The sequence below is a fragment of the Struthio camelus genome, chromosome 3 (genome assembly GCF_040807025.1).
Source record: "Struthio camelus isolate bStrCam1 chromosome 3, bStrCam1.hap1, whole genome shotgun sequence".
NCBI lineage: Eukaryota > Metazoa > Chordata > Aves > Struthioniformes > Struthionidae > Struthio > Struthio camelus.
The window spans coordinates 74,953,458-74,969,754 of record NC_090944.1 but is presented as its reverse complement, the minus strand read 5'-3'; the positions used below and the strand labels follow the sequence as shown (position 1 = coordinate 74,969,754).

The window sequence follows — 16,297 nt, the reverse complement described above, 5'->3', positions numbered from 1 at the left end:
CTGTCCACAATATCAGAAGTTTGTCTCTCCACAGGCCGCTTTGGTTCTCAAGGAAAAAGTATTTACTTAAATGTTCCAACAGCACTACTTTCTAGCAGTCAAATTGGGGTGCGTTTGCTGCAGAGCAACATCTCTGCAAGCAAGATAGAAACAGCCTAAATCTAGATCCTTTTATAGTAGTGAGGTTGGCATGTCTGGGCTGTGTTTTCTTCTATGCTCACTGTAGTATAATAGTACAGTGTTTAGCAGGAAAAAATGGCGCAAGTATATGTATATCTCTCCCAAATTTATTTCCCTTCATCCTGTTGCGTTTTAAGCTTAGGGTGGCTAAAGAGTAGTGGTGCTTCATGTTTTCAACAGGGGAAAAATAACACCTGCTGCTGCAATATTTCTGCTGGCTGTTCTCAGAGAGTCGATGCAAATTTCAGTGACTTGAGTGAGAAAGAGAATAAGAGCTGCACTTTGATGTGCCAAAATTCCTAACTTCACATAATTAAAACCTTTCTGTTTACAAAGACCATTACTAGTCCTTGTAAAAGGTGGTTATATATGGGGAAAATGCAATTAAGGATCTCAGTCGTGTCCTCCTTTATGAGGCCTGTGTATTTAACATCTAGATACTTGGAGCGGTGCCTTCATGAGAAATGGCAATGGCAGATGGTGTTGTTTCCTATTCGTCTCCCCTGATGTGCTGCATGTAGTAGGACATGGTCCTGGAGGTGGCATTTCACGCTTGTAGCTGTCTCCTCATATTCAGCTCAACATGTAATGCTTTATACGATCAGTTGTGCTTTGTAATTTGCCAGTTGCTAGATGCTTCCGTATTATCTCCGTAGAGTTCAGCACCCCCCAGTACAATGAGGAAACCCAGTTTCTGAGCATCACAGACAGCAAAATGAGACATTGGGGGTCAGGGAACCACTGCCCCGATAGCCATTGGGTGAGGACCAGGTGTGACAGCCAGCAAATGTCACCGGAGCCTGAGAGGACCTAGAGCCTGTCCAGATCGTGTTGGCAGGCCATGAACAGCAGGCCATGAGTGGCTCTTCCCTGGCAGGTTTAACCCCCTAGGGCTTTTTGGGAGACCAGGTAGGCATCTTTGCTTCTAGAGGTTCCTCCCTGTAGGTGCTCTCAGGACGTATTCCCCTCCCCTCCCCCCCCCCCCCCCCCCCCCCCCCCGTAGACCATCTGCGTACAAAACACAACAACAGCATTCAGCATTCAAAGGCATAGCCGGAGAGGAGGAGGAGGAGGAGGAGGTGGTGGTGGTGGTTTTGTGTTTTGCCAGAACTCTGTGTTTTGCATTAACTGATCACTGGGTAAGATATATAGTAACAGTACTGGGAATGCAGATAAAAGCTAGGCCTCTCCCCTCCCCAGATGAAAGCCAGTTTTACTTGGCTTTAAAGGCTCTTTGGTGCTTGGCTCCTTTTTTTTTTTTTTTTCTTTCCCTCCCCTGTGATGTTTTCTCTGCCCCCTTGACTCTGATATTTTATGGGACAGTGGAGGCATTTCAAAAGCCCCCAGATTTGGAAATTAGGACCTTGTTGGGAAGTGAAGGGGTGTGTGGGGTATGTGTCTGTGTGAGAAATGCTCCAGGCTGAGGCAGGCATACCACCTCTTCTGTTCCCCTCCCCATGGGGCAAAGCTGTAACTACTAGGCTTTAACATAAAAAAAGGACTCTTCTCCTCCACATATTGAAAGGAAAGAATGGACTAGCTCTAATCCCGAGAGAGGTTTGGGGCTGTGAACCCAAGGGTTCATTGCAGATACCCACAGGGCTGTCAAATTGGGACCCATGTGGGGGGTGCCAGTCCCTGCCGAGCAGGGAGCGAACTCTGTTGCCTGCATTGGGTTTGTGAACACCACTGTTGCAGCCCGACGTGTGAAAGGTACTTGTAGTTATGACTGGAAAATCCCTTTTGTAGATCTGCTTCTAACCAATATGATTCAGGCTCAGGTCCCCAAAATATTTAGGTACCTAGAGCTGCATTGATTTTGCTGAGGGCAAGGAGTTAAAAACACCTTTCTGGGCCTTTCACATAACCGTGGTTGTTCATCATCTCTCTGTATTTGTCCTTTGTGTGAGGGTCATGTCATCTGCTTTGGGCTTCTGGTGCTCCCATGCCTTGTGAGGTACGGTGATTATTAATGGACAAAAATAGGAATTGCTGATGTTTTAGAAGACCTAGTAAGGCCGAGGGGAATGCTGGACGCAGCTGCCAAATGCACAGGTGTCACAGCAGACACACGGGGTCTTGCATGCCAGACTTACTCTGTCTTCTGAGGTTGTCCTTAATCTGATTTCCTAAGGAAACAGGGCCCATGTTACCATTCATATGCCCTCCTAGGTTCTCACCGCCCCCTCCCCAGACCCCCAACCAGCAGCCCCAAACAAGACACACTGGAACGTTTTAGGCAGCTCTGACTAAACTAGAGAGCAGGGAGTGGTTTCGAAAATCCAAGTTTCCTGCGCCATATCCAGAAATATGCAGCCTGGCAGGTGAGAGACTTTGTGCTAATGTTGCCTCTTAAAGAAAGACTGCAGCGTGAGCTTGCCCCTTAGGCAGCAGATGATTCAGAGTGCTGTAAATACCCAGCCACGAGAAAAATGTCACGTGGGCCTCCTACCTTCCTAGACACCAAGGTCCATCAACTTTGAGAGGCTCTGCAGGAAACCAAGCTTCGTTAGTTCTGCTACTAATAAAACCGTGCACGTGTCCTCTGGGTGCTTGCAGAGTCCTGGCACTCTGAAAAGGGGGGTGGGGGGGGAACAGTGCTTGACATCTGTATGCCTAATTGGGGGTTGGTAATTACTGAACGTGCTTTGATTAAAAAGCTGGAGCACAGGGATGAAAACAATGCTTTTTATTATGATTTGCATAAAACATAGTCCTCCTTTCTGTGCCCCTGTGAATGCTGCTCTCTACACCTGTGATGGCCTTAATTTGACAGGTCTCTCTAAGGGAAAGCAGTAACCTTTGAAAGAAAGGAGCGAGCGTAGGTTGCTGCTTAGCTCTGTTGCTTACTCTCAGCATCGTTTTTCTCAACAGGTAGTTGTCTACCTCTGTAGGTGTTTCTGCTCCCCTTCCCAAACCAGTGTTGTTTTGTTTATTTTATTTTATTTTATTTTAGCACTCCCTCTTTTCCAGTGGGAGTGAGGAAGGTGGAGATCCCATTCTGGCTGTGGAAGAGGGAGGCAGTGAACTGGACAGAGGTGGCCTTCAACAGAGGGTGTCAGAGAGGAGGTCTGAGGCAGCTAGGGCATTCCTTAGAGAAGGGTTGCAAGCCCAAATCCTGAGTGATATGTGGCACTGGTCTTTACAGCCCAAAGCAATTTTTGACTTTTCAGCACTTCATTACCAAGTGGTATCTGATTTGTGTCTAATTTCTCAGGCAGCGTTATTGTTCCCCAGATCATTTCCTCTCCCTTGTTTTATTTAGTTTTACCCACTAGATAAATGCAGAATTGATTTTTGTTGTTTTGTTTTTTGTTTTTGTTTTCCTATTTGTAATTTCCTCTAGAATCTGTCATGTTGTTTCTCAGTCCCCAGTGGTGTGTTCACAGCTGCTCTCAAGTCCCCTGTGAATATCGCTGATGTGCTGCTTACTTCCCCTTCCAGGTAATTAATGAGTAGATTTAACAAGATTGGACCTTAAAATCCCTCTGGTATCCAAGTAACCTTCCTCCAACTGCAATATGTTTTTGTTTATTTAGCCTATATGAAGCGTTTATTTCTGGAGTCCTCTGAAGAATTATAATAGGAAATAGTGCATGTATACTTAGAGTGCCAGAAAATGGAATTAAGAAGAAAGAACGTTTGCTGCTTAGAGCATAAGGAAATCTTGAAATTGGTCTGCGCCCTTTCTATCTGGATTGAAAAAAAAAAAAAAAAACAGACTAAGCTACGTAAACACTTTCTGAATCATGGGTTACGCCCCTGTAGTATCTCCACTTTCCTGTCAAGCAGTCCGCTCTTAGCCCACTCTAAAATGAAGTAACTCATCTTACATGGTGATGGATGCTTGAAATATGACGATGTAAAATCTACGCTAATGGTGCTCAGTTTCTCATTAATACTGCTGCTTCTGTGGCAGCTGAAGTGAAGTGTGGAACTTCAGTAAGAAAATGACAGCAGCAACACCAATTTCAAGGTGTCTGGACCTTTTTTTCTTTTCTCTCTCCCCCCCTCCCCCCGCCCCCTTTGGAGCTCTGCCCAATGATAGTATGTGTTTACATGTGCTTCTATATTTTAATGTGACTTTACATGGAGGGTTCTAGGACAACTGATGCATTTGGAGACCGTTGCAATTCTGAGTTGTTCAGTAAGGCAGGTTACCCTGATTCCCCAGTTCCTGTATTTCTTTGCTCTCTAAGGCCAGGTCCTCTACAAGCATTAGTCATCACAACACACAATGTTAATGTACTGTATTTAGTCCCAAATATCAGTAGTAGTAAGTAGGGTGCTAGTGGTAGCTCTTTGCCTTTTGTGACCCTCAAAAGAAGAAAATATGTCTGAAGTTGTGTGCTTCCTAGTCCTGAAAGCCTCTGTGCAGGAGCAGTGTGTATGTAAGAAATCCTTCTACCCTGAACGTCTTTCACGTTTTGCTCAGGAACGGCTCTGAAGGTGCACAGAAAGGACTACACAGCATTCAAAAAATAACCGTTTTCCCATTTGGCCTGTGGAGAGTAACTGGTGTGTTGTGGGAATTTGGTACCCCCCCAGAGCTGTGGTGTTAGTGAGAATACTCCCTCTGTGTGGAGAGAGTACACCCTTATGTGGTTTGTGCTAGCCCCTACTCTAGGAATTCATCCTAGTAAACTGAAAAGGAGAATCCAATAAAGACCCCTAGTAACTTTGACATGTTGGCTGGGAAATTCTAAATAAGGTTATTTACAGAGTGAATTTCGGGGTGGGGGGGTGACTGTCTATAGCTAGCGTTTAAATACAGTTCCAAGATTTTTGCTTATGTATCAGGCATGCATGTATAGCTGGAATAAAGGGCTGCACCAACAAAGCGCTTTCTGGAGAGAGAAGAATAGCCGTACGTTCCAGAACAAAAAAAAAAAAAATCACAAAGAGCAGAGTTAGTAATTCATAACAAAGAGTTGAGTCGGATTAAAGTCATGTATTTTCCTAACCCTGACCAATTGATGGATATAAGCTGAATCCACAGCAGGGGAAAATGCTGACAGATAAGTTAAAACAACTACATCGAGGCCGGGGGACGGCTGGAAGTGCCTGAAGAAGACCGGTAGTCCCTTTTTCAAACCGTGCTTTATTTGAACGCGTTTGCTTTCGGACGGAGCGGGAAGAGGGGAGGTGAGAGATAGGGAGGTGTCAGCCCGGCGGCTCAGGAACCAGCGGATTGGGCAGCCGCTCGCCGGAGCGGCGTGAGCTGGCCTGGTGCCACGCTCCGCCGGCCCGGCCCGGCCCGGCCCGGCGGCGGGCGGGATGGGGGGCGGCCAGCGCACAGCTGTGCCTAGCAGCGGGGCGCGACACCCGGTCTCGCCGCTCCGTGGGACTGCGGCAGGATGTTCTGCCTGAAAGGTGAGCGGGTGCCGTGGGAAGCGCCGCTCCGTGCGGGCCTTTCCGGCTGCGCTGCGTAGTTTGGGGGAGGAGGGGTTTTTAGTATTCAAATGTAATCCCTTTTTTTTTTTTTAAAAAAAAAAAAAAAGTTTATACAGTGCTTTAATGAGAGACGGTAAGAATTCACTGCTCCTTTTGTTCTGGTGAGCAGGGGGTAGGGCCCTCGCTGCCCGGCTGCTAGTCAGACAAAAGGACACGCTCGCTCTGCGTTTTTGCGTGTGCACGCGTGTCATGTATGTCAGGGGCTGTTCGCACGGAGACATTTCGAAGGGGCTGGTTTGCATCGCAGGGTCTCGTGGAGTGGTTTACTACGCGAAGCGTCTTTCCTGGGGATACCGCGCTGCAAGCGTGTTCAGACCGTATCCTCGTTCAGCTATGCTGCCGTTTGGATGGGATGTTGTGCAGTGCCCCGAGAAGAGAGCAACGCTGGTTACGTTGCACTAATGCAGATGCTCAGCAGAAACTCCTGCTGCTCTGCCAGGCGCTAGTTGTTCTCCTTTACAGACGGTGTAGAGCACTACTGGCAATAAGAGTTGTCAAGACAGAAGGGGAGGGGTGTTTTTTGTTTTAATTTGGGCTTCCTAAAAATGCATTTCCGGAACTAAAAGACCGAGGAAAGCTGCTTATTTTTTGTCTGATATCTATATTCCTGGTTTTATTTGAAATTGGTGTTGCTGCTGTCATTTTCTTACCGAAGAGTAGTTGTTAAAAAGCCAACAGCAGAGAGCTGTTGTGAGGAGCAGCTTAGGAGTTTGTAAAAAAAAAAACAGACTTTCCCTGGGAAAGGATAGCAATAACATTAAACACACGACTGCTTACCAGTCCCTTCCTCAGAATACTTTGTTATTCTCTCAAAGTTGGCTACGTTTACTCTACTAACGGTTGTTATTTGTGAAAAGATCACACTAAGAGCTTGGTACAAGTTGCTAGCCGTAAATTTAAAATGAGAGGAAAAAAGATTCCTCTCGCCCAGATTTTAGACTGCGTTCCTAGATGAAGCCTTAATGAATTGCACAGCACAGTTTTGCTAGGAGTTGGTGTTAAATGAAATTGCTGCTGTGTACACAGTCATAAAAAACACCACACTTAATTTTTTTTTTTTAACTGCAGAACAAGAGACTATCAGTTCATGACACACACAGTTCAAAGGATCACTGGAATTTAAAAGCAAAGAAAAATAAAACTTTATTAAGAGTTAACTTAGAGATACAGGATAGAAGTTATTGTTTAAACCAAAAGTGTAATAGGTAAAATTTTTCAAGTGATTTGTGTAGCTGGACAGCTAACGAGACTTAGGTTTCCTGTGATCATCTAGAGACTTCTTAGCACCAAATTCACTTTCAGTGAACTGTTTTCAAATTTCTGGTTGCTTTTCTGTCCGGATAAGAGAAGTTGCTAGTTACAAGACAAAAACCCTTCTTAAGGCTATGCTTCAAAGCGGTAGAGTTAATTATGTTGGATAGTAGTGTATTTTGTGGTGATTTCTTTTTTTTTTTTTTCTTATGCTTACATGCACTTACACTCTTCTCTCTCATTCACTGTGGTTTTGCACTATTTTATTACTTTGTAGGAGACCTCCCTCCACCTTAAGGAGCAAAAGTTATTGTATTTGGCTTTGTTAATGTTTTGTATTTAAAATTATCCTGAAATATTCACCCGGAGAGGAGGTTATAATTGATTTTTTTACCTTCGATGTGAGAAGGAGAGTTCTTATGCACCAGTCCTTTTTTTTTGACTTGACAGTAGCTTGTGGGGAGGAGTTGTTGTTAGTCTTTGAAACGGTTGAGCGCGTTTATCTGTTGGATATTGTTTTTGTTTTGGTTCTGCATGCTCTGGAAGAACGAGTATAGTTATTTGTACACTACTTTGGCTGCCAGCTCCCACGTAGTTGTGCAGCGGGGTGGAGGGGTGGCTTTCCTCTGCCCAGTGGTGAGTCAGGCCCTTGCTTGTATGGAGACGGAGTTGGCGTGTTTGGGTGCGGATGAGTTGGGCGCACGTGCAGATGGGGATGAAACGTCGCTCTAACGCTTGGTCACCGCGTAGCTTTGGGGGCCTGGCCGGGAGCGCCTGGCGTTTTGCTTTCCGGGCTGCCGTTTGCGTTCTCTTTGCCCTGGTCCTTCCCGTCAGCGAGGGTCCTCCTGTCGTGGCGCCCTTCTGCATTACCTCCAAAACGTTTGGGGAAAAGAGGTGGTCCTGGGCACCTCTGCCCTCACATACCCAGCGGCCCCAAATAGACTTGCTCCGAGGCTGACGTGAGGTCTCCAGCGCTGAGGTGCCCCATGGCTCCCGCGCTTTAACGTCCCAGGTGGGAGCGTTCAGCTCTTTACAGCACGGTCACTGCAATTACCCCCCCTCAAACAAGCCATAAGCTGTACTGCTGTCTGATCAAACTGGGCCTCTGCAGATACAGGGCAGAAGAGACAATGCTGCTTAGCTGTTCTAGGTATTTTGAACTGCAAAAATGCAAATAAAACATTTAAGTCTATTTTATTCTATAAGAGTTAATTCCTGGAAGGGTCATGAGCCTCTGTACTTTGGCACGTGGTGACAAATGAGCTCACTTTTCTGTGATATTTGCCTAGAGTTTCTCTTTGGTCCATATTTTTTGTAGAAGGAAAATAGTGCCAAGAAATGCTGTAAAGCAAGTATGCGCACTTACTGCCTGCCTGTGCTTGGGAAGTATTTTCCATCCTTGCTTGTCTTACAACTGTGGATTTGAGGGAAGTCTCTTATACTAATAATAGCAAGAAGTTATGATAGAAGCTATCCAAGAGGAATCCCAGGCATGTGCTGCTTACTCCCTGGAGAAGAGTTCCGTGATAGAAATGCAGGTTTTTTTTCTTTATTTATTTAAAAGATCACAGGCCTGCTCACCAGTTGTCTTGTGTGTTCTGTGCATGTAAGGACATTCCATGGATTCTTTTCTTGGCAATGTTCTCATAAAATATCCAATGTTTGGAATCAGAAACAGATTTTCTCTGATATCTTAAAACAAATGCATTTTCCAAGTTGAGCTAGGCAAGCAAAAAAATTTGTACATCAGGTTGCTTTTTTCCTTTTTGCTTAAGTTTTCCTTTTTTTTTTACCTCATACAACAAGCAGCCAAAATGAGGGAGGAGGAGACTTATAGTAATTTAAGTGAAGAAATCTCTCAGACTGAAGATTCCTTGCAGAATTTAAAATGTGTGTAATTTAAGTCTGAGAAAGCAGCTGATTGATTGTGTGGTATTTGTTCCTCTGCCTCTGTTCAATTTTGCTGTTTGTGTCTCAGAGTTCTGTATATTCACAATTGGGTTTGGGAGTCAACCCATTCTTTCTGTAGCTTGTGTTGTGTCATGCACGTTATTTCAATAGCCTAAGTAACTTTGAGGACATCTCGTCTGAAATTCTTCAAAGCGTAAAGCGCTTTGTAAAAAGGCAGTAGAATACTTCATGTTTTGATATCAGAAGATACAGATCTCGTTGGTTATATATGAATGGCCTGAACTTTACTTTATCTTGAAATAAATTATTGCCTTTTGTCTCCCTCATGCCTCCTAGTCTCAACTCTAAAGTTCCAGATGGAAGCAGTAAGCAACAGTGGGTCTAAGATAAAGTCAAATTGGTTAACGTTCAGCGTTTACTTTGTTTATAGTAGAATGGCATGATGCTGGCAAGATTAGCGCACTCTGTCAGAATTAAGTAACAGGAATGTGATTGTATTGGTTAATAAATCTGCTTCTGTAAGAATAGGTCTTGCTATTTTTCTTCCTTTTTTCCTTCTGTGTTTGTTACAGAGTTATTCTTTCTGCTGTGCTTTTTCCATTCTGTTTTCTTTGCCTCTTTTTGTCCCCGTTCAAATTAATCGCCACCTGGTTATCTCTGATTGGGTCTGCCACTCTCTTTTTATCCAGAGCAGAACTCTTCACATAGTTAGGTCCTAAAAATTACATCTATGTGAATTCTTCAGGTGGCAGCAGAATAATGGAGAGGTTTGTCAAACATGGTGTGTCCATATGCTATGAAAGAAATTGGTGTTTACTTAATTACTGAAGAGATTTTAGTGTTCAGAGTTCTTTAAAGTTTAAACTTGTTGGCTAAACAACAAAGTTGTCATCTCCTGCTGAAAAAAGGAGAGGTGTAGAGGTGACGAAAGATATGTATGTGGCTAAGCACATGCATAGCATGTGGCACAGAACTGTCCCCTGTATGGCAAAAGGCCAAAGAGAGAAGGTATTGCTTGTAACAGTACCTGCAATTATGGAGTAAAATGAAACGTAATTAAATGAAGATTATAGGTTTGGGTAATAAAATTCTCACAGGAACTACTCAGGTGCAGAAATTGTATTTTAACTAAAATGTTGAGCAGCCCCTATTTTCTGTTTTTTTTTTTTTTTTTTTTTCCCTTCTGTTAAGTAGCATTCAGAAGCTCTCCCTAAAGTTAAACTGGTCATGTTGTGTCATGTACTACATGAGCACTAAATAATACACAGTTTCTGCTTGGAAGAATTTACAATTGAAATATATTGGAAGGAAATATATTGGAAAGAGAGCAGCATATATAGAAGCAAAGTGAATTTCCAAGGGTAGCAGCGTAATTTGGTGGCTGAGCTGAGGCAGTGCCCACACTTCCTCTGCCATTTCTTTCTTGAGTCGGTTTGTAGTGGATGGGACAAATAGAAACTGCAGAGAGTACTTCTGCCATGACAGCTGGTTAGGGAAGTTTCATTCCTCGGCTCCAGTTTCTGTGATTTAGGGATTGCCCGTAAATACATTTGCTCACCACATTGTGTAAGTGTGTTGTTACAGTCCTTGGAAGTGTTTTGTTTGCCGGCCCCTGCAGAGCCCACCAAATGGCACAGGCACAGAACCTGCAGAATGAATGCCTATTGTTTTGTGCATTTTTCTTGTTCTTTTTTTGGTAATAGGACAGGGTGTAGGCACATATTTTTTCCGTTAAATTTTTAAGAACAGTAATGGGCAATGGGTGAAGCTGGGCAGAATATAATCAGGCACTAGATAAAAATCTCTTCCTGCAGGTATGCTGGCCTTTCTCAGGGCGCACGGGTCTTTCTCCCAGATACACGGGGCGAATATCGACCTAAAAATGGTGTGGCCACAAAGCAAGTTGTAGAGATTTAGCTGTGAAATCAGTTAGTACTGCATGTCTCCTTCAGTACAGCTTTAGTCAGAAACGTGTGGGTCAGGAGAGGCTTCAGTATGTGCCTAGCTTTCAGTGTTTGAATTCATCTTGTGCTCTTCAAATGCAGTCCAGTATAAATACACACAGACAAAAATATTTCATCCTTGTAGTCCGTTAGTTTACTCAGGTGGTGGTGTTCACAGTCTTTAAGACTCTATGAAAATTGACTTGTCTACTGTCACAACTGTAATTAACCCATAGCCTTTCCTTTGCTTTCCCATGAGCATTTAATGCGTTCTCCACCTCTCAGCTGAACAACTAGCAACATGTTCTTTATTGCACGCTGCAGCAGGAGCCGCTTGCACAACTCGCACCATACTGCAGCCTTGAAGAGGAACTATTGGTAAATGAACCATAGGTAGAAAGCTCTGCTGCTGTTTTCTTTGACCTGCTAATGTTTGGGTTTAAACAATATCTATTAACCTTCCTCCCACCCCATCTGGAGGATTGTGAGCACAATAAAGATGGTGACTGTTCTGCCACTCAGTAGCACAGGGCAGTGACTTCCTGTCAAATTGCAGAGAGAAGTCAACACTTAATTTTAAAAGAGCATGAGCATGCAGGCTAGAGACTATTAAAACACATGAAACAGAAGTGGCATGCGCAGCTGATTGGATTCTTAAGTATTGGAAGAATTTGGTGCTGAAGTGGTCATTGAGCAGCATGCACATACTTGGAACCTATAAATATTTTCACGTGTTTTTCATTGGTTTAAGCTTAATAATTCACATTGCTGAAGTATAGCATTACCAGATTTGTACTATCTATGCTAGTTGTTCTTCTGCACTGGCTTTTCTTTTACCTCCCCAGCCCCCAAGAAGCGTTACTGCAAAAGACTGATGTTACTTCTGGGAAAATGCCGTAAACTTTTATCAAATGGGAGACCTGTTTTCTGTGAAGCCACGTTGTCTTGTATTAAGGGATGGACGTATTTTCAATTCTTTCATTCACAGCTGTGGTCTTGCCAGCAGTTAATTATAGAATTGTTTAGCCAGCCATTATCTGAGGCATATTGACCATCTTTTTTAATGCTGTCCCAGTGTTGTCTCACTTCCAGCCCACTAGTGCATCCCACTTTTTCTTAGCTATACTTAAAAAAAAAAAAAAAAAAAAGAAAGAAAGAAAACAAACAAACAAACAAACAAAAAACACACACAGAAAATATTTCTGGCAATTGAAGTTTGTGTGCAAGTTAGTTGGACCTTCAGATGTTAAAATACTTGATATTTAATCACTGGTGTTATGAAGAGAGATCACAAAAGTGTGGCTTGTTTAGTCTGGCTGGTCGCTTTGGGGGTGAATATCACAAGGAGGGAGGAAACCTGTTTAACTTAAAGGACAGTATTGGCACAAGATAAATGGTTATGAGTAAGATATGAATTAATTGAAGTCAACATTAAAAGGTTACAAACCATCCAAGGAGGGGAGCTGTGGAACAGATTTCCAAACAGGATATGTGGACAAAGAAGTGTTTTTTAAGATGCTTCTTGATAAATCTTTGGGAGAGATTAAGTTAGAATTCCAGGAGCTGGGAAATGAAGTTTGCGAGTGAGGTTGTTCAGGTTATATGGAGGTTTGGGAACTGGATTGCATTTGTACTGTGTTTATGTTGTATTTATCCCATGTTTAAGTGCTGCTGTTTGGCCCACTGTGAGGATGAGGAAGAATTCTCCTTAAATTAAATATGTAATTACGGCTTCTGAAGTTTCTTTTCATTCTGCTCTGATGTGCTGGAGACTGGCAGCAGGAACAACAGTGTGAGGGACGGTGCATCGGAGGTCCTGGTTGCATCAGCCTCCTGCAGGTGTGTCCTGCTCACCCCTGTTCTTCCCATTAAACCCAGCCACACGTATTGCTGAGGAGGAAAGCATCTCGCAAGCTGAGACTGTCAGGACTGCTGGGCTTTTCCTGTTCTCTTCCAGCACGGGGTGTGCTCTACTCTCCTTAGAAGTTTTTTTTTACAATTTTCTTGCTCTTACGGGACCTGAAATACTGCCAACATCCTTCAGTTTTCTCTTGCTCTTTTCCTGTGACACACTGTAGTACATGTAGGAAGAAACTGCAGTATCTTACTATAGGCTGCTTGTTATATGCTCTTGGTCTGTGAATCCTCGTAACCCAGATAGCTATTGTAAAGCTGTGCTTCACAGCACAGCATCCTATCCCCTTTCCACTCCTAGTTTTTAATCCGTCCCCAATCTAATTTTAAATGTTTAATAATTCCTGAAACCTTACGATAAAGAGGAATTTTAGCTACGTTTCATAGTGAACACAAGGACTAATACTTGTGGTGCTGAAGCGAAATCTCCTTCAGTGCTGATGATGGGAGCCTGCTCCTTAGGAGGGAAATGTGCTTTCCATCTGAGCCTCAGTCACAAAATCTTGGATTATTTTGTGCATGTTTCAGCCTTAAGAGAATTCCTGTGTCTTTAACATGCTTATGTGGGATAAAAAAACATGAAGGCTAAGTAATGAGGAAAACCTAGGTTTTTCCTCCATTCATTATTAAGGTCAACCAGTTGGATACTCTTGCCTAAAGGCTTAATTTGCAGGGAGATTTGTGTTAAATAAATTGGAGGAAAGCTTTCCGCTGTCTGAATGCACAAATACACCCTTCTTTAGTCAGTCAGGTTTGCTTTTTGTTGTCACAGTTTCCTACCTCAGATGGGAATTCAAGACTACAATGAGGTTTTTGTTGATGGCAACCAGGAGAACACAGTTTGTGTAGCACCCTGTGGAGTGATGTTCTTCCCCAAGCAAATCAAGTGCCTGCTGGAAAAGAGGCAGAGAGTGGAAACTCCAAGTCCTCATTGAGGAAGAAGGATGCGAGGCTTGGTTTTAAGCTCTTTGCCTTACAGGTAGAGTGCTGGGAGGAAGGCTGAGGCTCTAAGTGGGAACATGCATGGAGTAAAGTAAGCTGTGGAGTATGTATGGAAGCATGTTAGTGCCTTAGTTAGAATTTAGGAAATGAAATACATTTTTCTTGTGCTTGTCATACAGCTATGTTCTGAGAATTTTAGATGAGGTCACTTTTATTCACCTTTACTTTGCAGAAATATAAATTAAAAAAAAAAACCTCAAGTTCTCAAATTGTCCATGTTTCTTTGTTGCCTTCTGAAGGTTTCAAAAGGAGCACTTCTTAGAAATCTCCCAGCAACTGCACACTATGTGGGAAGAGTAATCCTTGGCAGGACTGAGGCCAAGAAAGTATTTAAGAATATATTTATTTAAAAGATGTAAAAAACTGAAAAGATATTTTCCTGCATAACTGATGTTTGGAAGCTAGTTTTTGATTTATTCACAGCTGTATTTTCCTCAGTCTTCTGCACATGCATTCGTACTATTAGGACTGTGTGCGTGCTCGGTGTAGGTGTGACTGGTGAGTATGGTGCCGTTGCCTAGTAGCTGTGCAGGTGATTGCTGTCATAAGATATATTTGAGTCTATTGAGTCAAATAGCTTGTATCTCCAAGCTGAAGAACTTGGATTTTTTTTTGTTTGTTATTTTCCTAGAGCAAGGTGTTCTAATGACAGGATTGTGCATAAGCACAAGCTCATTAGGCTATGTGTGCAAATCATTTCAGGTGTGCAAAAGATATGTGCATTAGAAAATTTACAAATGTTATTTTAAGTAATAAAATCCCATAGTTTTATCATTTTAATGGAGATAACTTGATTATCTAGACAGTGTGATGGAATCACAGAATCACGGAATGGCTGAGGTTGGAAGGGACCTCTGGAGATCATCTAGTCCAACCTCCCTGCCCAAGCAGGGTCCTCTAGAGCATATTGCCCAGGATCGCGTCCAGACGGCTTTTGAATATCTCCAGCAAAGGAGACTCCACTACCTCTCTGGGCAACCTGTTCCAGTGCTCTGTCACCCTCACAGTGAAGAAGTTTTTTCTCAGGTTCAGATGGAACTGCCTGTGGTTCAGTTTGTGCCCGTTGCCTCTTGTCCTGTCACTGGACACCACCGAGAAGTGACTGGCCTCATCCTCTCGACAGTCCCGTCCCCCCCCCCCCGCCCCTTCAGATACTTGTACGCATATCATGAAATATCATGAAAATTGTTTCCTGCAGGTAGGATACCTACGTTTAAGTAAATGAGCGCTATGTGCTGCTGTTGTTTGAATAGTTCCAAGGGTCTTTTTAATGGATTAAAATTTCTCCTTTGGTTTCTTCTTAAAATGATATAACTCAATTATCTTTTTACTTTTAGATTTAAAATACCAAAACGCCTAAAATAATCCAAGCTTCCAGGCCAAGACCGATGACAGAAACAACTACAGAATTTTTCTGTAGGCATGGATGAATGCTTATGGTCGCCCTTTTGTGCGGGTTCCTGCTAGTAACAAAGCTGAAATTACAGAAGGAGAATATCTAATGGCAAGGGGTTGGCAACAGGACGCTGGTCATCCAAGACAGAGTAGCTTCAAGGTAGTCTGTTTTAAATAACTGTGCAAAGGCAACTAATTGCTGCTCTGTGGACTGTTGTACAATTCTCTATACTCCTCTACATTTGCCTAACTCAGAAAAATTGAGATCTTTAATTTTGTGTGTGTTTTTTTTTTGTTTACTTGGTTTTAAATATATATTCTCTGTCCCTGTCATTTCTGTACAGCCCATGCTTTAGAAAGACTGTCTGGTTTTGGTTTTCAGGAAGCTGCTGCACAGGTTAGTCTTATGTGTGAATTATTTGCGATTGTAGTGCTGTTGCAAGGATAGTAAAGATACTTATTTTTCATCTTTTCCAAATCTGAGTGCTTTGGGCTTGAGGAAGACTGCTGATGAATTTCAGAACAAGCTTTTTGTTTTGAAGAATAGCAGCAAGTTATTGTTTCCTTGTACTTCCTGGATTTTTGAAAGCCACAGTGGGAAAACTTGGAAGGGGGCCAGCTATCTGTCAGCTTCCATCATCTTGTAGCACTGTTGTAGTGGTTTGCGTTTAACCTGCTAGGGATTACGTAGGAATGTGTTCTGCCTTGAAACTTTATCCACAGAAGTGCTAGAAAGAACAGCTTGAGTTAGCTGCCCTCACATCTTCGTGTGACTCCAGCGTTTTTAATCTTTGTAGTAGTTACTGCAGCGAGGCATTTATCCTCATCTTCCACCAGCAAGCTAATCTCTGGGATTTCAAAGAATAAAACGTTGCTTGATTTAATTTTAATTTGAAACATATCTGGGCTATAATAGATCTGTAGCTTTTGAAGGATAGCTTTCTGTTCTTGCTTTCTTACATAGTATGAAGTTGTGTTCTGTTGTTTATATTTTTTTGGAAAAAAAAAATCCTTAATTCCACCTGTGTGAATGTAAATGACTATTAACATATTTTGATATCTTTATTGCTTCTCTTTTTAAAGGATGGTTTTCAAATTAGTTAAAACTAATTTTACCTTTCCACTGAAATTTCTAAGCCTGTTCTTGAATTATCATTCCAATTTGTGTCTTTTACTATCATTCTTTTCTTTATAAAACAAAAAAAAGGAGGGGGAGAGGAAGGGATTTGGGCAAAATATATGTAAAA

The 16,297-nt window shown here is 42.7% G+C and overlaps 1 protein-coding gene across 14 annotated transcripts in view; it reads left to right on the top strand.

Moving 5' to 3' along the window:
• The window catches only part of NHSL1 (NHS like 1), a 197,495-nt gene that overhangs the window by 90,950 nt on the left and 90,248 nt on the right, over window positions 1–16,297 (top strand). For 3 of the 14 annotated variants that reach the window (XM_068938482.1, XM_068938481.1, XM_068938483.1), the window contains exon 1: window positions 5,311–5,553. The exons of 9 other annotated variants lie outside the window; for them this stretch is intronic. In XM_068938482.1, the coding sequence (XP_068794583.1) occupies window positions 5,538–5,553 (16 nt within the window). In that variant the 5' untranslated portion in view covers window positions 5,311–5,537. Of the gene's footprint in view, window positions 1–5,310; window positions 5,554–14,992; window positions 15,211–15,394; window positions 15,448–16,297 lie in introns of those variants that run through there. 2 more of the 14 variants (XM_068938488.1, XM_068938487.1) reach the window with 2 other exon arrangements.